The 22,370-nt window shown below is 45.1% G+C and overlaps 1 protein-coding gene across 6 annotated transcripts in view; it reads right to left on the bottom strand.

Annotated features, from left to right (window-relative positions):
• The window catches only part of ndrg3b (ndrg family member 3b), a 125,125-nt gene that overhangs the window by 42,145 nt on the left and 60,610 nt on the right, over nt 1-22,370 (bottom strand). For all 6 annotated transcript variants that reach the window (XM_073062078.1, XM_073062075.1, XM_073062074.1 and 3 more), the window contains exons 4-10: nt 17,541-17,646; nt 14,793-14,913; nt 8,355-8,417; nt 6,865-6,925; nt 6,137-6,223; nt 4,416-4,472; nt 406-509 (exon numbers count right to left, since the gene is read on the bottom strand). In XM_073062078.1, the coding sequence (XP_072918179.1) occupies nt 406-509; nt 4,416-4,472; nt 6,137-6,223; nt 6,865-6,925; nt 8,355-8,417; nt 14,793-14,913; nt 17,541-17,646 (599 nt within the window). The remainder of the gene's footprint in view (nt 1-405; nt 510-4,415; nt 4,473-6,136; nt 6,224-6,864; nt 6,926-8,354; nt 8,418-14,792; nt 14,914-17,540; nt 17,647-22,370) is intronic.

Genomic DNA, 22,370 nt, shown 5'->3' with positions numbered 1-22,370 from the left:
TGTAAGTTGGAGGCAAAGATGATGAAATTGTTGAGCTCAGCATGGGTGCATGATGCAGCAGCAATGCAGTCGTCAATGTCGGGGAGGAAGAGCTGGGGAGCATTACCAGGGAAAGCTTGGAACATGGATTATTCTATGTAGCCAATGAAAAGGCAGGCATAGCTGGGGCCCATGCTCTCAATTTTGTAGCAAGTGGGAGAATCCAAAGCAAAAGTAATTGAGAGCTAGGACCAGTTCTGCCAGACACAGGAGGGTAGTGTTGGAGGGAAACTGGTTGGTTCTTCTATTGAGAAAGAATTGGAGATCTTTAAGGCCTTTTGATGGGTTGATACTGCCATGTTTTATCCTAATGTCCATTATCCCAGGTTTACATGGATACCAGTCTCTTTATAAATCTATCCATACCTGTTATACGAGTTGACAAAAAGATACATATTTTCCTGGTTAATATCCTGGGATATGTGGAGTCGATAGGTCTGGATCAGTTCTAAATTGTTCTCCAGCTCATCCTGTATTGGGTAGTGGTTTAGGAAGGAAAATAGGCAGCCATTAAAATAGATCTAAAACTTCACTCTCTTCACAGTACTTCAATCAATGGCAACAACAGTAGGCCACATGCCTGCAGAAATTATTTGCAGTCAACTGACTTTTCTTTAAATAGGGTCTTACAATGCAAAGATAGATACTGTAGATTGTTACAAAATGAGAAACAGCAGCCAAGGACTACATTCAAAGATTCAAAGTATATTTATTATCATAGTATGTGTACAGAATACAATTCTGAAATTTGTCCTCCCACAGGCAGCTATGAAACAAAGAAACACCATGGAACCCGTTCAAGAAAACATCAAACACCCAACATGTAAAAAAGAACAAATTGTACAAGCGGAAGTAAAGTGAGCAAACAATGTAGAATATAAAACACCAAACCAGGAGAGCAGTAGTGTTCAGTTTAGTTTAGTTCCGTGCCGTGTCGCTGGCCCCCTGCCGAGCTATTCCTCGCCGAAGTACCCTGGCCCACATCGATGGCCCAAACAAACCACTCAAAAGAAGAGAGTAACCAGAATCTAGGAGCACGTGTAATATGAACCTCAAAGTCCCTCAAAACAAGTCAACAGCCTTGCCGATCAATCCTCGCAACAGGAGTCCCAGCACTCCTGCACTTTCTTCCAACAGCAGCTCGTGAAAGGGAGAGGAAGACCAGACAAGCGCAGGCAGAGAGCGCCAAACAACTACCCATCCTCTGCTCTCCTCCTCGTCAACTTCAACCTTGCCTGATGCCTCAAACGGAGCAAAGCAACAGAATCAATCATAGGCTCGCTCCCTCGATAACTCAGAGAGACGGAATGGAGTTGATCAAGAGCTCACGCCTTTAATGTCTCAATCAGAGAGAAGCAATGGAGTTCATCAGGAGCTCATGCCTCGTCTCCAGGCTTCCACGCCACACATTCTCCTCCCAACCTCATCAAACTCCCTCAGAGACAGCAAAGTGCCAGACTGCTCAATCGGCCCAAAAACACACCATCAAATTGGAGATCACAGGTTCCAATTACACGCAACTTAGCAACAGAATCGTATTTGAAAGAAGTCGTTTCGTGAACCGTCTGCAGGACGTTGCCATCAAGCAAAAACAGAACAGGCAGCAGAAAATTAACAAAAACCTGAATTAAAAAGAAGACAGCATTTTCAGATTTTCCACCAGGCAGTATCTATGAAAGAGAAATTATTATAATTTCATGTCAATGAAGAGAATTCATCCTGAAACAGTGAGCATTGCACTTTCCATGAATGCAGATCGAGCTACTAAATACTGCCTTGAAGGGGGTGAATATTTATGCAACCAATTATTTTGTGTTTTATATTTGTAATTAATTTAGATCACTTTGAAGAGATCTGTTTTCACTTTGACATGAAAGTCTTTTCCTGTATGCCAGTTCAGTGTCAAAAAAAATCAAATTAAATCCACTGTGATTCAATGTTGTAAAACAATAAAACATGAAAACTTCCAAGGGAGGTGAATTCTTTTTATAGGCACTGTATAAGGTGTTGCTCCTCCACCCTGAGGGTGGCCTCATCTTGGCACCAACAGATCAACATCACGGTAAATATAAGAAACACAACAGAATCAATAGACCATCAGGAAGAAGGTACAAGAGCCTTAGGTCTCATACCAGTAAGTTTAGGAGCAGTTACTTTGAGGCTCTTGAACCCAAGAGGATAACTTCACTCAACTTCACTCGCTCCATCACTGAAATGTTCCCACAAGCTATGGACTCACTTTCAGGGACTCTTCATTTCATGTTCTCCATATTTATGGCTTATTTATTCATATCATTGTTTCTTCTTTTTGTATTTACACAGTTTGTTGTCTTCTGCACTCTGCTTGAAAACCCTAGTTTGGCAGTTGTTTATTGATCCTGTTATAGTTACTATTCTATAGATTTGTTGAGTATGCCCACAAGAAAATGAATCCCGGGATTGTATATGGTGATATTCATGTACTTTTGATAACAAAATTTACTTTGAACTTTAAAAGACTGTACCTAAACAAGACCGGCAACAGTCAAAGTGCAAAAAAAAAACAAATTATGCAAATACAAAAAAAGAGAAAAAAGAAATAATAATAATAATAATAAATAAGCAATAAATATCAAGAACACGAGATGAAGTCTTTGAAAGTGAGTCCATAGGCTGTGGGAAAAGTTTTGTGATGGGTTGAGTGAAGTTATCCTCTCTGGTTCAAGAGTCTGTTGGTTGAGGGGAGAGGCTCTGAAGGATAGTCTGAGGGAATTCTCTGTGACGCGTGAATCAACAAACTCCTGCTTCTTTTATCAAAACTTACATTTGCAATACTGACAGGAAGGCAACAGTAGCTCAAATAACCAAATAGAAAGTCTCACACACACAAAGATGGAGAAACAACAAATGACCAAAGCAATAACAAACAGACCAACAAATAAATAAAGTAACAAACTGAGATACTGAGAACATGAGTTGTAGAGTCCTTGAAAGTGAGTCCATAGGTTGTGGAATCAGTTCAGCGTTGGGGTGATTTATCCACTCCAGCTCAGTAGTGCCAGCACACCTGGTGTTAAATAATATTCCACATTACTTCCTGAGATCCCCTACAGAGCCCTCGATAGAAATAAGACTGAGAAGAGGGGATTCCATCAAAAATCTGCTGCTAAAGTAAAGCCCACTGATCTTCTGGAGGGACCTCCATCAAGAATGCCACGAGAAGCAGCATAAACCAGGCTAAGCAGTCAAGCACAGTGTGTGCTTTAAATATATCCAATGTATGCTGGCTTGAGATTCATTTCCCCCCCAATTCACACACACTCCGTGGCCATTTTATTAGGTATGTCTGGCACCTAATAAAGTGGCCATTAAGTGTATGTTTGTGGTCTTCTGCTGATGTAGCCCATCCACTTCAAGGTTGGACTTGTGCATTCAGAGATGCTCTCCTGCGCACCACTGTTGTAATGATTGGTTATTTGAGTTCCTGTCAGCTTGAACCAGTCTGGCCATTCTCCTCTGACCTCTCTCATTAAAAAGTCGTTTTCACCCCCAGAACTGCCAGGAGATTACTGGTTTCTGAGATGCCCAAACCACCCCAACTGGCACCAACAATCAATCCACGGTCAAAGTCACTTCTCCATTCTGATGTTTGTTTTGAACAGCAGCTGAACCCCTTGACCACGTCTGCATGCTTGTATGCATTGAGTTGCTGCCACGCAATCAGCTGATTAGCTGTACAGTGTACCTAATAAATGAGCTACTGAGTGTATGTCACAGACTTTCACAATAAGTTATCAGTAGGTAAAAGTTGTTACAAATTCCATTCACAAACAGAAGAGATTCTGCAGATGCTGGAAACCCAGAGCAACACACACAAAATGCTGAAGGAAGGCCAGGCAGTATCTATGGAAAAGAGTACAGTTGACATTTCGGGCCATTGATGCTGCCCGGCCTGCTGAGTTCCTCCAGAATTTTGTGTGTGTTGCTCAGACTTCCAGCATCTTCAGATTTGGTGATTGAGGAACTCAGCAGGTCGGGCAGCATCTATGGAAAGGAATAAAGAGTCCTGATGAAGTGTCTTAGCCCGTTGGCCCTTCATTCCTCTCCTTAGGTGCTGCCTGACCTGCTGAGTTCCTTCAGCATTTTGTGTGCAATATAAATTTCATTCTATGCTTAAGGAGTGGACATCCAAGCAGCAGGAATGGAGACAAACACCGACGTCATGCCTCTGATGTCACTACAATCAGACATCTCCACTTAACGAAAAGGAATCAGTAGCTAACTCATTTACAACATCCACAGGTCTGCATTACGTCACTGACTAGTGTGGGCAAGGAGAAAGGAATCTGGACTGAATAGTGACCATGATTACGAGTATTAGAAGGGTTTTAACTCACGCTGCTGAAGTGATGAGCCAGGACAATGTCATCCAGGTTGGTGGTCCATCCAGAAAGCTGGAGGAGAAAAGGACAGGTTATTCCAAGTTGCCAAAAGATCTCAACAACACACAAAATGCTGGAGGGACTCAGCTGGTCAGGTAGCATCCATGGAAATGAGTAAACAGACGATGTTTCAGGCTGAGACCCCTCTGCAGGACGGGAAAGGAAGGGGGAATTTGCCAGAATAAAAAGGTGGGGGGCGGGGGGAAGGAGGTGATAGGTGAAGCCAGGTGGGTTGGGAAGGTAAAAGGCTGGAGAAGAAGGAATCTGATAGAGAAGAGAGTGGACCATAGGAGAAGGGGAAGGAGGAGGAGCCCCAGGGGGAAGTGAGAGGCAGGTGAGAAGAGATAAGGGGCTAGAGTGGGGAATGGAAGAAGGTGGGAAATTTTTTTTTTAATTGTAAGGAGAAATTGATATTCATGCCATCAGATTGGAGGCTACCCAGACGGAATATATTGCGTTGTCCCTCAACCGAGGGTGGCCTCATCGTGGCACAAGAGGACGCCATGGACGAACATGTTGGCACGAGAACAGGAGTCGGAATTAAAACGTTTGGCCACTAGGAAGTTCCACTTTTGGCCGATGGAGTGGAGGTGCTCAACGAAGCGGCCCCACAATCTACGATGAGGCTCAGCAACCTGGCGGAGGCCACATCAGGAGTGCTGGATACAACAGTGAAGTGTCGCCTCACCTGGAAGGTCTATCCGGGGCCCTGAACGGAGGTGAGGGAGGAGGTGGATGGGCAGGTATAGCACTTACACTGCTTGCAGGGTTAAGTGCCAGGGGTGATTAGTGGGGAGGGATGATTGGACAAGGGAATTATAGAGGGAGCAGACCCTGTGGAAAGCAACAGCACAGTATAGGCCACGATGTTGTGTCGACCTTTTAGCTTACCCCAAGGTCAATCTAACCCTTCGCTCCATTTTCCTATCATCCCTGTGCCTATCTAAGAGTCTCTCACTTGTTCCTGATATTTCTGCCTCTACCACCAGCCCGGCAGGTAATTCCACAAACTCATCACTCACTGTGTGAAAAATGTACCTCTGATGTCCCTCTCCCCCCCCCCCCCCCATAATTTCCTCCAATCACCTTAAAATGTTGCCCTCATTATGAGCAGTTTCTCCCCCGGCTATCCATTTGATTGATGCCTCTTTTCATCTCGTACACCTCTATCAAGTCACCTCTCAGGGGTGTTAGATTGCAAATGTAACACTCACCCAACAGGCTGGTATATGTCAAGGGGAAAATGAGATCCAGACTCACACCACCCCCACCTCCCGTACATGCAGGTGCTGTGGGAATCAAGTTTATGCCTCGCGCACGCACACAGTATCAAATTCACACCAGATACCGTTATGAAATACACTTTAAAGATTTTACTAAAACTAAAAGAGTACTAGGCAATACAATATATATGAAAGAAAAGAAAAAGCAAAAGGCGCCAACTTATCAAAGTTCAGTCAGTTTAGTGCACATCGTTGGAGCTCAACCATCGAACCACTCGACCCCTCGTCTAAAGCTAAACAACCGCGAGAGAAACACTTATCAGACAAAGAAGCATTCCTACTCTTAACAAACCAAAGAAGCTATTTTGAGTAACATACACAGGACATTGTACACAAAATTATTCAAAAGGAGGAGAAATCAGGAAATCATTAGACAGAATTATCCCAACCAACCTTTGATGCAGCCCAATCCATCCATCCTTTAGCACACGGGTCAATGTTGATGAGGACGAGTCCTTCAACGAGGTTTTGGTGGCTCAGCTTGCACAAACCAGGCAGAAATTAAAGATTAACGGCAGTTCAAGATACACTTCGGTACACTGCGCAGTATCGACCATTATCCTCCCTCCCGAGTCAGAAGGCTCCGGGCTCAAATACCGCATCAGAGCCCGCAACAAGTCCAGGCTAACACACTGGTGCGGCACTGAAGCAAGCCTCACATTGGGGAGGGTTTGCTCGTGTGGACAATCAGGCCATCTCAGAGGGCAGTTACCAGCCCACTGCAGTTACACGTCAGCAAAGCCAGGCAAAGATGGCAAGTCAACTTCCCCAAAAGTATGATGTTGCTCGGCTCACCAGTCTGGTAGTTTCACGACACCAGCACTGATAGACAATCATTAATTTAGATTTATTCAATCCCCAGTTATTGGAATATGACTAACTCAATGCAAACCTGTGAACTACTAATCCTCTAACCACAAGACCACAGGAGCTGAATTAGGCCATTTGGCCCATCAAGTCTGCTCACCATTCAATCATGGCTGATACTCTTCCCACCCCCAACCCTGTTCTCCCAGAAACCCTTAACCCCTTTACTGGTGACACCAACTTGCCACCAAAACACAATGAGGTCCAGAAAAGAGTGTGCACTGAATAATATATTGTCCATCTTAGATACTCACTGCAAATCTAGTTAGGATGTAGGCTCCAGCCCCAACTCCAATCCCAATCACATTCTGAACACTGCAAGACAATCAGATACAGTAAGTTCTCCGTACTTCTGGCAGTCAGTGAAATGAAACCGAAGACCAGTCCTATTTTGGAAAGTGGTCGCTAGGGGAGGTGGTGAATGGGGAAAGGACTGGAAAGGCCCACCCATCATCCCCACCATTGCGGACATCTTCAAAAGGGTCTCCATCCTTTAGGGTGGAGCTCAGGAGGACAATGGCACCTAATGGTGACTCCTTTGCTTGCATCTTCGGAAACAGCTCTATTTCCATCTTTAATATCTCTATTTTTCCCTTTCAGGGTTCTTTTGAAGTCCCTGACCTGGAGTTTCACGCTGACTATGGTCCTTTGCGGGAATGGGACCCGCTCTCGGGGCCTCACGACCGGCCGCTATTCGATATACCAAGGACGCGGCCCTAGAAGACCAGCATGCCCTTCAGCGCTCCGGGATCTCGTGGCTCTGGAGGCGGGCGGACTCAAAGTCGGTGCCTCCGCAAGAAACTGGTGTGGCATGGGAGTACACGGAAGATTGAAAGCAGCTAGCTGGCTGCTGGCTGACCCGAGTTCTTTGGGCACAGAGCTCAGAACAAGCAATGCAACAGACTCTTAACATGGTAAATCAGTGAGCTGTTTGCTAGGTCTCCCACCTTACTGTGAAACGGGGGCAGCTCTTCTCCCCTTATTAGAGAACTGCAAGTCTGTGTCCTTATTGATGCTTTGCTGCACGCTTGAGTGCTCGGTTGGGGGTGGGGGGGCACCGATGTTTTTATTTCTGGTGGGGGTCGTCATTGCTTTGCTGAGCATATGCATGGGAGGGGGAGCTGGGGGGGGGTCTTTGTGGTTCTAACATTTAACTGTCATTCATTCTCTGGGGCACTCTGTTTTCATGGATGTTTGCGAAGAAAAAAAATTTCAGGATGTACATCGTATGCATTTCTCTGACATTAAATGTACCTTTGAAACCTTTAAAAGACAATGCCTCAAAAAGACAACATCCAACCCCCCACCGCCAACCCCCCCCCCCCCCACCGGATAGGTCTTCTCCTCATTTGAGGTGGTGGTGCAGGAGCCTGAAGTCACACACTCAACATTTTAACAACAGCTTCTTTTCTTCTACCATCAGATTTCTGAGCAGACAAAATGAACCCATGAACATTTTCAATCTACTTGCTAATATAATTTTTAATATATTTCTTAATATAATTTATAATTTTTATGTATTTCCCTGTATGGCTGCTGCAAAACATTTCACGGCATACATCAGACATTAACCCTGATTCACTACTTCAATATTTTTGCTCTCTTTTTGCACTCTTTGTATATACACACACAAATAATTACAATTTATAGCATATTTTATCTTTCGTGTTGTACTGTTGCCACGAAACAACAAACTTCACATGATAATAAACCCGATTTAGGCTAACATTTACACTGAACTCACTTTAAGTGGGTTAGGACTGCCAGCAGCATCTCAGCCAGTTCATCCATGGTGGGATATTGGTACCTGCAAAGGCAACGACAAAAAGAAATGCAAGTCATGGAAATTGCATTGCTATGCACGGTGCGAACAATCGGCTGCAGTTATATGGCCGACAAACGAGAGGGGAATCTATCTCACTCAGAATGTTGCAAATGCATGAACAAGTTGCCAGCAGAAGTGGTCGATGCAGGTTCAATTGCAACACGATAGAGACGTTTGGATAGGTACATGGATGGGAGGGTTATGGAGGACTATGGTCCAAGTGTGGATAGATGAGACTAGCTACAGAAACAGGTCAGCACAGACTAGATGGGCCAAAGGGCCTCTTTCTGTGCTCTTTGACACCAAGTTCCTCTACACAAGCCTGTTCTATACACTATAAAGCAGCCAACAAGTCAGCTTCAGGCCAATCTCTTACTATCTTTTCTTTCAGTTAGTCCTGACGAAGGGTCTCGGCCCGAAACGTCGACTGTACTTCTCCCTATAGATGCTGCCTGGCCTGCTGCGTTCCACCAGCATTTTGTGTGTGTTGCTGGAATTTCCAGCATCTGCAGATTTCCTCGTGTTTGAGCTTCAGGCCAATGTTTATTTACATGGGCCACCCTAGTAGGTGACACGATGGGAAATCTACAACGCCAACAGTGCCCACTGTTCCCTCTCAGTTCCATGGCCACGCGGTAACCGAAATGCTCCCACACACATAGCCTCTGTTGCCATGCAGCCAGAATAAAGAGGGACAAGAAGTAGTTTACAAAGCGTGAAAGTTTTTCTTTTGTTGAACGGTATTTCATTATACACAAAAGTATGTGATTTTTCAATTTTCATTCTAAATATTCATAGTATGATATTACAAAAAAGAACATTTGAAGTGCTGCGCAGTCTTCAGGCCGTGTAAAAATTTCCTGCTCAGAGCAATGGCTGATCCACGCAGCTGTAAAAAACATCAGAGGGAACATCAACAGTGCTCTTCCCGGTGATAGTGAACACTCTCCTGTAACTAATTATCTGTGTCACTCATTTTCCATGTATAAAAAACAGAGATGGTCCCACCTTCACTCAGTTGCCATGTGTTTAAAACACAGATCGCCCCAGATTCTGAATGCTTGATTGAGGTACAAATGTGTTTGAGAAACTGGTGGGATGGCTTTGCTGGCTGCTGCGGAGGCTGTAGGCATCTTCTGCCACGTGCTGGGTCATGACAGTTCACAGTGTCATAGAATACTACAGTAGAGAAAGAGACCTTTTGGTCCATCTAGTCCATGCTGAACCATTAATCTTCCTAGTCCCATTGGCCTGCATTTGGACCATAGACTTATATACCCCTCCTATCCGTGTACCTATCCAAATGCCCCTTCAATGTTGAAGTCGACCCCACATCCACTATTTGCACTGGCAGCTTGTTCCACACTCTGGCCACCCTCTGAGTGAAGAAGTTCCTCCTCATGATCCCCTTAAAGGTTTCACCTTTCACCCTTAACCCATGACCTATCATTCACATGAACAGAATCCCGGTCATAACCTGGGGGAGAAGCTTGGAGTCAGCACCACTGCAGGTTCATACCGCATTGAAATAGAACCTTTAGACCAACTCATCCATTCCGATGAGGATGCCCATCTAAACTAGTCCCAGCTACCTGCATTTGGCCAATGTTCCTCTAAACCAGGGGCTCATGGACCTCCTGCTTATTGGTATTGGTCCATGGCATGAAAAAGGTTGGGAACCCCTGCTCTAAACCTTTCCTACCCATAGGACCCATATCTGAGTTAAATTGCACGTGGTACAGTGCAGTGAGAGACTCCCCAAATCCTTTCCATCGTGTTGATGGACAGAAACAAAACAGAATGCAATTCCAAAACCCTGCACTCCCACAATGGAATCGTCAAAGCTGCAGGAACTATTGCCAGTTTCATACACCTTCACGGGAAAGGAATGATTCCCATACATCCTTAGTTTAATACTGATAGCTTATATTCCTCATATACTCAGTGCCCTCTTTATTCTGTCCCTCATAAAATGGCCACTGAATGCACGTTCATGATCTTCTGCTGCTGTAGCCCAACAATTTCCAGGTTCGACATATTGTGTATTCAGAGATGCTCTTCTGCACACCACTTTTTGAACATGTGGTTATTTGAGTTACTGTTGCCTTCCTGTCAGCTTGAACCAGTCTGGCCATTCTCCTCTGACCTCTCTCTCATTAACAAGGTGTTTCACCCACAGAACTGCCTCTTACTGGATTTTTTTTTTTTGTTTTTCCACAAATTCTAGAGACTATTGTGTATGTGAAGATCCCAGGAGATCAGCAGTTTCTGAGATACTCAAACCACCCCGTCTGGCAACACCAATCATAACCCAGTCAAAGTCTCTTAGATCACAGTTCTTCCCCATTCTGATGTTTGGTCTGAATAGCTGAACCTGTTGACCATATTTGCATGCTTTTGTGCACTGATTAGATATTGCATTAACAAGCAGATGTACAGATGTACCTCATAAAGTGGTCACTGAGTATATCTTGATATAATTGTCTTTGAAAAAAATCCAAGGTCACACTTTTAGTTGCCTGCTTCCTCTGTCTCTGCTTTGGTTGCTGGCCTGAGTTACATTACACTGTTTATCTTAGCTGTTCTCACAGTTACATATTCCTTATCACATGCCAAGTCATCAGAACTTCATTTCCGAGTCTCTTTTAATCACGCAACCTTAGCAATAATCTCTAACTCCAATTGCGTGGAGCTTGCAGTTGTGCCCACCTGCTATAGACTCCTCCCCGAGACAAGTGACCTATATTCTGACACTATTAACTGTATATAAGGCAGCTCCAACACAGGAAGGGCAAAGCACAACAGATCCACAGCAGGTGCCATTTCAAAGTAAATTTATCATCAAAGAACGTATATATCACCATATACATGTCAAGTCAAGTCACTTTTATTGTCATTTCGACCATAACTGCTGGTACAGTACATAGTAAAAATGAGACAACGTTTTTTCAGGACCATGGTGTTACATGACACAGTACAAAAACTAGACTGAACTACATAAAAAACAACACAGAAAAAAAACTATACTAGACTACAGACCTACCCAGGACTGCATAAAGTGCACAAAATGGTGCAGGCATTACAATAAATAATAAACAGGACAATAGGGCAGTAAGGTGTCAGTCCAGGCTCTGGGTATTGAGGAGTCTGATAGCTTGGGGGAAGAAACTGTTACATAGTCTGGTCGTGAGAGCCCAAATGCTTTGGTGCCTTTTCCCAGACGGCAGGAGGGAGAAGAGATTGTATGAGGGGTGCGTGGGGTCCTTCATAATGCTGTTTGCTTTGCAGATGCAGCGTGTAGTGTAAATGTCCGTAATGACGGGAAGAGAGACCCTGATGATCTTCTCAGCTGACCTCACTATCCACTGCAGGGTCTTGCGATCCGAGATGGTGCAATTTCCAAACTAGGCAGTGATGCAGCTGCTCAGGATGCTCTCAATACAACCCCTGTAGAATGTGATGAGGATGGGGGGTGGGAGATGGACTTTCCTCAGCCTTCGCAGAAAGTAGAGACGCTGCTGGGTTTTCTTTGCTATGGAGCTAGTGTTGAGGGACCAGGTGAGATTCTCCGCCAGGTGAACTCCAAGAAATCTGGTGCTCTTTACAATCTCTACCGAGGAGCCGTCGATGTTCAGCGGGGAGTGGTCGCTCCATGCCCTCCTGAATACAACCCTGAGATTCATTTTCTTACAGGCATACTCAATAAATTCATAACAGAATAATAACCATAATAGAATCAATTGAAGACCGTACCAATTTGGGTGTTTAAAGAGTGTGCAAAATACAAACCGTGTAAATACAAGAAGAAAGAAATAATAATAAAGAAATAAACAATAAATATCATAAACATGAGATGATGAGTCCTTGAAATGAGTCCGTTGGTTGTGGAGGATTTCAGTGATGGTGCAAGTGGAATTGAGTGAAGTTATCCCCTTTGGTTCAAGAGCCTGATGGTTGAAGGGTGGTAACTGTTCCTGAACCTGGTTGTGAGAGTTCTGAGGCAGCAGTGAGGAGAGAGCATGTCTTGGGTGGTGAGGGTCCCTGATGATGGATACTGCTTTCCTGCAACAACACCCCATGTAAATATGCTCAATGGTGGGAGGGGCTTTATCCATGGTGGACTGGGCCATATCCACTACTTTTTGTAGGATTTTCCATTTTATTGGCTCTTCGCTCAAGCCTGGAATATCTGGACAGCAAAGATGCATCAATCAGGATGATTCTTATTGACTACAGCTCCACATTCAGTACTATCATTCCCTCAAAACTAATCAATAAGCTTCAAGACTTTGCCCTCAATACCTCCCTGTATAATTGGATCCTCGATTTCCTCGCTTACAGAGCCCAGTCAGTTCAGATTGGCAACATTATCTTCTCCACGATCTCCGTCACTGGTGTACCATGATGGTGCATGCTTAGCCCCTCCTCTACTCGCTTTACACGTATGACGGTGCAGCTAAGTACATCTCCAATGCCACATTTAGGTTTGGTGATGACACCACTGTTGTTGGCCGAATCAAAGGTGGCGATGAATCAGCACATAGGAGGGAGACTGACAATCTGGCTGAGCGGTGCCACAACAACCACCTCTCACTCAATGTCAACAAGGCCAAGGAGCTGATCGTTGACTTCAGCTGAAAAAAAAAGAGGTCCATGAGCCAGTCTTCACTGGGGAATCAGAGGTGGAGAGGGTTAACAACTTTAAATTCCTTGGTAATATTTCAGAGGCCTGGTCCTGGATCCAGCACGCAGTGTAATTATGAAGAAAGCACGGCAACGCCTCTACTTCCTCAGAACTTTGCAAGGATTTGGCATGATATCTAAAACTTCGACAAGTAGAGGATACGGCCCAGTCCACTGTGAGTAAAGCCCTCCCCACCACTGAGCACATCTTCATGGAGTGTTGTCACAGGAAAGCAGCATCCATTATCAGGGAACCCCTGTCACCCAAGGTCATGCTTTCTTCTTGCTGCTGCCATCAGAAAGGTGGTACAGGAGCCTCAGGACTCACACTTCTAGTTTCAGGAACCGTTATTACCCCTCAACTCATCAGGCTCTTGAACCAGAGGTGATAACTTCATTGAACTGAACTGAACTGAACTGTTTCCGTAATCTAGGGACTCACTTTCAAGGACTCTTCACCTCATGTTCTCAATATTTATTGCTTTTTTTTTTCTTTGCACAGTTTGTCGTCTTTTGCAGACAGGTTGTACACCCAGTCGTTGATTCTAATATGATTATTGGATTTATTGAGTATGCCTGCAAGAAAATGAATCTCAGGGTTGTATATGATGGTGTATATATACTTCATTAATAAATTTACTTTGAACTTTGACAGATACGGGGCAAGGTGACCGGGTGCCATGCTGTGCCTTTTGACTGGGATGACAAGTAAGGAAAGGGGGTAAAGAGAAGATACTTGAAAGGAAAAATCAAACCCATTTAATAAGGCCACATGATATAGGAGCAGAATTAGGCCATTTGCCCCTTTGAATCTGCTCCAACATTCGATCATAGCTGATTTATTATCCATCTCCTGCCTTCTCTCTGTAACCTTTGATGCCCTTACTAATCAAGAATCTATCAACCTCCACCTTAAATATACCCAATGACCTGGTCTCCACAGCCACCTGTGGCAATGAATTCCACAGATTCACCACCTTCTGGTGAAAGAAATCCCTCCTCATCTCTGTTCTGAAGGAGCATCCTTGAATACTGATGCTGTGCACCTGGTCCTAGACTGCTGGAAACATTCCAGCAGGAAGGGGCACTGCTGACAAAAAGGCTTCTATTGGTAAGGGTAAAGAAAGATTTGTCACATGTACATCAAAACATTGCGAAATGTGTCATTTGCGTTAACGAGCATCACGGTCCAAGGATGCACTAGGGTAGTCAGCAAGTGACGTCACGCACCCAGCGCAGACATAGTGTGCCCACCATGCACACCAGAACAACACGGAACACAACAAACAACAAGACCACAACAGCAAAAACAGTCAGTCTCTCTCTCTCTCTCTCTCTCCCCCTCTCCCCCTCCCTCCCTCCCTCTCTCTCCCTCCCTCCCCACAACTTATTAACCCTAAGCCATTCACCTTTGCAATGTGGGTACAAACCGGAGGAAAGCCAACGGTCTCAGGTACAACGTACACAGTCCTGACGGCCAACAGTGGGAGTTCAACACTCATCACTTGTGCTGTTACACGTCATGCTAAATGCACCACACAGGGTAAGGGTTTTACAACCAAGCTCTTTTGGAGTTAAAATGCAGAGCAGCCATGATCTCAATGAAGGGGCTGAACAGCCTACTACTGTTCCAATGTTAAAGGATAACAACACGATAAGTGCAAAAGCCCTTACCCTGTAGGGAAAGGCGGAGCTCCTTCCTGATGCCCAGGGGCATCGACATGACACACGGCAAAGTGGTGTGTGATCTCCTGCATGTCCTCATAGTTAAACAATGTGTTGAAGCAAGATTTGTCTGTGGGGAAAACAGGTAAAACAGAGTTGGAGGGGGAAATAACAAAGAGAACAAAACATCAGCAAATCCAACATAACATTTTTCCATGCTCAGTGTTGACCACAGAAACGTGACAACTGTTCTGCGGGAGTCTCATCAGAATGCAAACCAGGCCATGCCCTTGTCCAATCTACACTCCCTCCAGAGTTTACCGGACATGTCCATTCTTCTCTGGCCTAAGTTTTAATGGTTGCACATTGACAATTTCATTGGTTTGGTCTTGCCACTTATTCCCAGCAGCACAGAAAAGGTTTCAGGAACCAAACTGAACCCAGATAGTCAGGATCTCAATCATTGGCAGCAGGTTTGAAGAGCTGACTGCCTATTCTTGATGCTATGTACCCAATAATATAACGTATAGAACATTGGCCAAGTCCATAGGTTTGTTCACCAAGGACTCACCCATCCCAACATGCAGGTCAATAATAGAGCCTAACCCCTCACCAATCATTTCCCACACGTCCCAAACTCTGCTTTACACTGCCTCTCTCTTTGAGAGGTCAACAGCCTACTCATGATGTTATGTACTCAGTTATAGAACGTAGAATTCATTGGCTAAGTCCACGGGTTTTGACCAAGGGGTCACTCATCCCAACTGGTCTTTCTGTCAACGAAAGCCGGCAGAGACATGCAGCTGGAACTATAAAAGACTTTATTCAACATACAGAAGCTGACAGCATTTAGAGTCACTCTGAAGAGAGGCTCCCTGACCCAACATTACACCACATTTTTATATGCAAAAGACCGAAGGTAAAGTCAGGACAATTTCGATAGTTACAACACATTCATAATGCATCCTTTGAGTTGCATGTAATTTTCAATCAGCAACACTCCAATGTTAGTCACTGCTGTCTGAGCTGTGCTCATGCATATGCAGACGTCAATCAAGCCCAGTCTCCAGCTCCAGATAAGACCACTATCCTGAGCTGCATTTTAAACTCAGTCTACAATCCACATTCAGAACTGAAGACTGACTGCTGTTGAAATTAATATTATATTCCATAACTCCAGAATTCACCCTAACACCAACACAAGGGCCAATAATAGAACCTTATAACCCCTCATCAATCCCTGCATCATTTCCCACTCATCCCAATTTCCGTCTTACATTATACCCATGACATTCCAACTTTTCCTGATACTGCTACTCATTGAGGTGTCAGAGCATTGCCAGCCTTGGCTCTGTGGATGGTATTTCTGTCTGAATAAGTCCTGGGTTCATGTTTGGCTGCAGGGCAGTCCAGCGCATTCCTGAACATATTGCTTTGTTAGAGATGCTGTTTATCATCCAAATTAAACAAATGCCCTAACAGGTGGATTAATGATTCTCTGCTATCAAAATCATAGTACAGCAACGGTAGTAATTACAGTGGATTCCGATTAATAGCCGCACATCAGGACCAATGTACATTTTGGCCCAATTAAGCAGCTGCTCCACTTAGCTGAAGTTTCATGGAAATACTTAAAAAGGTATAAAAAGACAAACTACCGTTTAACTGAGTATCAAATTATGCATCTAAATGAAATACAGAACAAATTAGAACGCTATCAATATTACTGGCGGTATCTCACGATGACAGGAACCCTGTGCATTAGAGTTTTCAAAGTGGAAAAGCCACTGCACTGGCTCTCTCAACTTCAGAAGCCTGGGCCCAGTGGTACAAGATGAGTCACAACTGGGGTCTTCTTCAACTGCAGTAGATGACCATGACTTCTGTGCCTCGACATGTCCATCGCTCTTCACGGAGCGTTGCAGAACCGCCTTCCTGGCCGTTGGACCTCACTGTAGATCTCATCCGCCCAGTCCACCAGAGCTGACTTCACATGCGACGACAGGTATATCCCCATCTCGCGGGCGTATGAGACCTACCGGCTAGCCCGCCTGTCGAAGCAGAGTACCAGGGTGTGCCACTGACGTATGCAAACAGCTACTTGGAGACACCGGTGAGTGCTGATTGTCCACTGGGGAACAAAGGTAACATTGAAGATGACTGCTGATAGCATAAAATTCTTCATAGTTCCTAACTTGAAGTAGTGAAATAGTTTCATTTCTGGCTTCTCCAAGCCTGAATGCTTGAAACCATAGTGAACAAAACAATACTAGATTGTCCTGGTGCTGATTTCTCATTGACTATCGGTGACAAAAATCATTGCTTTTTGATCACAAACACGCAACTGACATTATTTAAAAGCAGTTTGCTCTAAGCATGGTGTAGTGTCTAACAGCCAAACAAGCTCACGCAACTGAATCTAGCCAGAAACCGTTCGGCAACACTCTCCCAATTCCCAATTAAGCAGCATAATGTCCCAAATAAATTAAAGGCAATCCTGGCTGTTTTCTCAATTAGTTTTTGTTCTTTAAGAGTTGTTTCAAATAAGCAGCTGCCCCAATTAACCGGAATCCATTGTATCCCCAAATCAGATCATCTGTCTATTATACTGTAGCTCTTGACAAAAAACCTACTGTATGCAAAATAGATGCCACGATCCCTAACCTGCACGATGACATTCAGATATTTAGCCATAGGATGGCAAATCAGTTTACCTCCAAGGTCCTCCAGAGAAGGGGGGAAATTAAAAGGACTTACGATTGAGGCCGATGTCGTGGTAGGTTAAGATGACAGGCCTGTTCCCCTTAGGGGTTCCACGCATGGTAACGTGCAGCACCCCATGTGCAGTTTCGATGTCATGTTCCTGTAGGAGGAAGAGACAATGTTACGTTATCCCAAATCAAAGCTAAAAAGGACAGGAAACCCTGCCAAGTGAAAGGAGATCATCTCAGAAGCCACAAGTTACACTGCTCTTTCAACCATGGCCCTCACTTTTCCTCTCTTCCAAGTTATTTGTCCCTTTTTGAAAGCTGCTACCAAAGCAGCTTTCTGCTGGCACCAACTCAAAGTTCAAAGTGAATTTATTATCAAAGTACGTATATGTCACCCTATACTATCCTGAGATACATTTTCGTGCAGGCATTTACAGTAGAACAAAGAAATACAATAAAGTCAACAAAATCTACACACAAAGACTGACAAACAACCAATACGCAAAAGGCAAGCTGTGCAAAAAAGCTAAGAATAATGATTAGATAATACTGAGAACATGAGTTGTAGAGTCCTTGAAAGTGAGTGTGTTGGATCTAAGCTCCCTCTAGAATTTTGTACGTGTTACTCAGAAACATTTATCTCTCTTAAGTGTTGAGCTGAGTGAAGTTATCAGGAGCTTCATGGTTGAACCAATTCCACAACCTACAGACTCACTTTCAAGGATTCTGCGACTCATGTTCTCAGTACCTGCTAGGTTCCTCCAGTGTTTTGTGTGCGCTATTCCGGATTTCCAGCATCTGCAGGATCTCCTGTTTATAACTGTTCCTGAACCTGGTGGTGTGGGGCCTAAGGCTCCTGTACCTCTTCCCCAATGGCAGCAGCAGCCGCAAGACTCTAAGTCACAAAAGGTCCCACATCCTCCTGGAAATGGATTGTAAACCCAACACTCTAAGGACACCAACAGTTCTATACACAGGCCTAGTAAGACATTCACATTTCTGTAAATGCACCTTGAGAGCATTCAGACTGGTTGCCTTACCGTCTGGTATGGAGGCAGCAATGCTGACCACTCACCCCACTTTCCATAAGATACAGGAACAGATTTAGGCTGCCTGGCTCATTGAGTCTGCTCCCAATGATTCATTTCTCAGCTCCAATCTCCTGCCACATCCCTGGAACCCTTCATGCCCTGACTATTCAAGAATCTATCAACGTCTGCCTTAAATGCACCCAATGAACTGGCCTCCACAGGCGCCTGTGACAACAAATTCCACAGATTCACCACTCTCTGGCTAACGAAATTCCTCCTCATCTCCGATCTCAGTGGACACCCCTCTACTCTGAGGCTGTACTCTCTGCTCTTAGACTCTCCCACCACTGGAAACAAACTCTCCACATCCACTCTATCGAGACCTTTCAATATACTTCAAGGACATCATCTTCATTCTTCTAAATTCCAGTGAATGCAGGCCCAGAGACATCAAATACTTCTATATGATAAGCCTTTTTTGTGAACCTTCATTGAACCCTCTCCAATGTCAGTACATCCTTTCTTAAACAAAGGGCCCAAAACTGCTCAGAATACTCCAAGTGAGGTCTCATCAATGTCTTATAAAGTCTTTCTTTTGCTCATCGCCCTGTATTATTTAATCTGGCCAACTCTTCACCTCAGAGAGTTTTCATCAGAAGTAAGAAAGCAGGCTGGTCTAAGTAGAAAAAAAAAATGAGGGAGAAGACATTGAGCGGAACAAAGACCACATCTATAACAGGATTTAATGATGTGGATAGTTCACCGGTTCACTGGCGAAACCGATGGTGGGAGAGCCAAGAGGCCTCTGTTGCTTTGGGGTCTCCTGCTGTGGCCACCGAGGACAGAGACGCAATTGCTGGCTGTGGGCCTCTGGATTCCGTACTGGTTTGGAGGCTGGCCCTTCCCGTCAGTGCTGCTCTCCAGTGTTTGCTCGGTGGAAGACAAGCTGGATAGCCTTCACTTGCAGGAGCACTGCAGGATAGGAGGAACGGGTGTGGGCTGTTCTTGCAGAAATATTCACTGGTTCGATGGCCAGACCGGCGGTGGGGAAGCAGCGCGGCCTCAGTTGTGGCGCAGACCAGGCCCTCATTCATGCCTGTTGTCCAAGACAACATCCATGCATCATTATTCTACAAGCCATAACACTCAGGGACTTGGGCTATATTATTACTTTTAATTTATATATATAACAAATGTTTTTCTGGAATCATAATTATATGTGTTATATGTGCTGTGTGCTGTTGGTTGTGCGGTTTGCACCTTGGCTCCAGAGGAACACTGTTTCATGTGTATGGTTCAATGGTTCAGTGTTGGCGTGTGGCCAAGTGGTTAAGGCGTTCGTCTAGTGATGTGAAGGTCGCTAGTTCGAGCCTTGGCTGAGGCTTGCGTGTTGTGTCCTTGAGCAAGGCACTTAACCACACATTGCTCTGTGACAACACTGGAGCCAAGCTGTATGGGTCTTAATACCCTTCCCTTGGACAACATCGGTGGTGTGGAGAGGGGAGACTTGTAGCTTGGGCAACTGCTGGTCTTCCATGAAAAAAAAACCTTGCCCAGGCTTGCGGCCTGGAAACTTTCCAAGGTGCAAATCCATGGTCTATCGAGACTAACGGAGGCCTACACTCAATGGTTCAATAGTTCAATTTAATATGGAAGAATGCCTACAGCATACAACCTGAAATTCTTGCTCTTTGCAGACATCCATGAAACAGGGGGGAAAAAAACACCCAAAGAATAAATGACAGGAAAAGGTTAGAACCCCAAAGCTCCCCCTCCCCGCCCAAGCAGCAGCAAACCTGTGTCAACCCTCCCATCTCCCCTCCTCCCACTTGCTCCAGCAAAAAGCTTCAACACACCCCCTCCCCACCACTCACCATGCAGCAATAGCAAAGCCCCCAAAGAGACTGTGGCAATTAAACTTGAACTTGATTTTGTTAAGCTCCCTCGTCCGTTTAATGTTATACGAACGGAGCAAGCTGTTGGAGGATGTCGGAGGGTTGAGCAACGCCTGCGGAAAGCAAAGGTTTTCACGTCCCCATTTCAACACGTTGACCTATGCCCTCCTCTAGTCCCACAAGAGGCCACACTCAGGACGGAGGAGCAAAACCTCACATCTCGTCTGGGTAGCATGGCATGAATATCGATTTCTCTAACTTGCTCCCCCCCCAACTCATCCCTCCACTTCTCTCTTTCTCCAGCCCCCATTCTGGTCTTCACTTCCCTTCCTGGAGGAAGGCCCAAAGATCAGAGCCCCTGGTCAGCCTGTCCGAAGGTCAGGGGCCTAATGTCTGCAAGTCTAAGCCAGGGACTAGGGGAGGCGGTGGTCAAGGCTGAATGTCTGCCAATCTGAGAGCCAGGGGCTGGAGGCCCGGTGGGGGGGGGGGGGGGGGGGGGGGTGTGAGAGAGAGAGAGTAATTAAAGGAGCTTGTTTAGTTCTGTTGTTGTTGCTGCTCCTGCTTGTGTTGGTCTGCTGACCATTGTAGACACGTCATGTTGGCGCCAGAATACGTGGTGACACTTGCGGGCAGCCCCCAGCATTTATTTAGGTTGCGTTGGCTGGTAACACAAACGATGCATTTCTCCGTATGTTTTGATGTCCATGTGATAAGCAGATTTAGAGATAGAGCACAGTAACAGGCCCTTCTGGCCTGACAAGCCCGTACTGTTCAATTACCCCTATGTGACCAATTAGCCTACTCACCCGTACATCTTTGGGTTATGGGAGGAAACCAGCGCACCCAGAGGAAACGTACAAACTCCCTACAGGCAGCGGTGGAATTGAACCCTGGTCACTGAACCCTCCCCAGCTTTATTGTCTCTTTATTGCCCAAAAGCACGTTGACTCTTATTCTCACTGACTTCCCCCCGCCCCCCCCCCATCCTCAACACATTCTACAGGGGTTGTATTGAGAGCATCCTGAGCAGCTGCATCACTGCCTGGTTCGGAAATTGCACCATCTCGGATCGCAAGACCCTGCAGCGGATAGTGAGGTCAGCTGAGAAGATCATCAGGGTCTCTCTTCCTGCCATCATGGACATTTACACTACACGCTGCATCCGCAAAGCTAACAGCATTATGAAGGACCCCATGCACCCCTCATACAATCTCTTCTCCCTCCTGCCGTCTGGGAAAAGCCAAAGCATTCGGGCTCTCACAACCAGACTATGTAACAGTTTCTTCCCCCAAGCCATCAGACTCCTCAATACCCGAAGCCTGGACTGACACCTTTCCCTACTGTCCTGTTTATTATTTATTGTAATGCCTGCACTGTTTTTGTGCACTTTATGCAGTCCAGTGTAGTTTTCTCCGTGTTGTCTTTTTTTATTACTTAGTTCAGTCTAGTTTTTGTACTGTGTCATGTAACACCGTGGTCCTGAAAAACGTTGTTTCATTTTTACTATGCACTGTACCGGCAGTTATGGTCGAAATGACAATAAAAGTTGACTTGACTTTGCATTCTTCAGCACTGAATTCCATCAGCCTGACCATTCCTCCTTGGAGTTCAAAATTCAAAACTCCTCCGATTAATATACCTTCTAGTTTTGTGTCATATTTTGGTGATTTATGTTACACGGTATTTTTTGGTTGCAATTACAGCATCAACATTGTCCTAAACTACCCAAATACAACTTCACACGATTCAGGTAACAGTATGTGGACATCACGTGCTGTTCTGATTAAGAGGGAACATTAATGGTCCAACGGTCAAGAAGGCAGGCCAGCAAGTGTTTGTGGGGCGCTAAGAGCACGACAAGGCACTTAGACGTCCTGGTCATCCACTGCAAGAGGAGGTGATCCCTTTAAACTCACCCGGCAGAAGGCAGAGGCAAACCGCTGCTGTAAC

Source organism: Hemitrygon akajei, chromosome 11, assembly GCF_048418815.1.
Source record: "Hemitrygon akajei chromosome 11, sHemAka1.3, whole genome shotgun sequence".
In the NCBI taxonomy this organism is placed as follows: domain Eukaryota; kingdom Metazoa; phylum Chordata; class Chondrichthyes; order Myliobatiformes; family Dasyatidae; genus Hemitrygon; species Hemitrygon akajei.
Note: the sequence above shows the minus strand (reverse complement) of the source record. Positions and strands in the feature narration are given on the sequence as shown.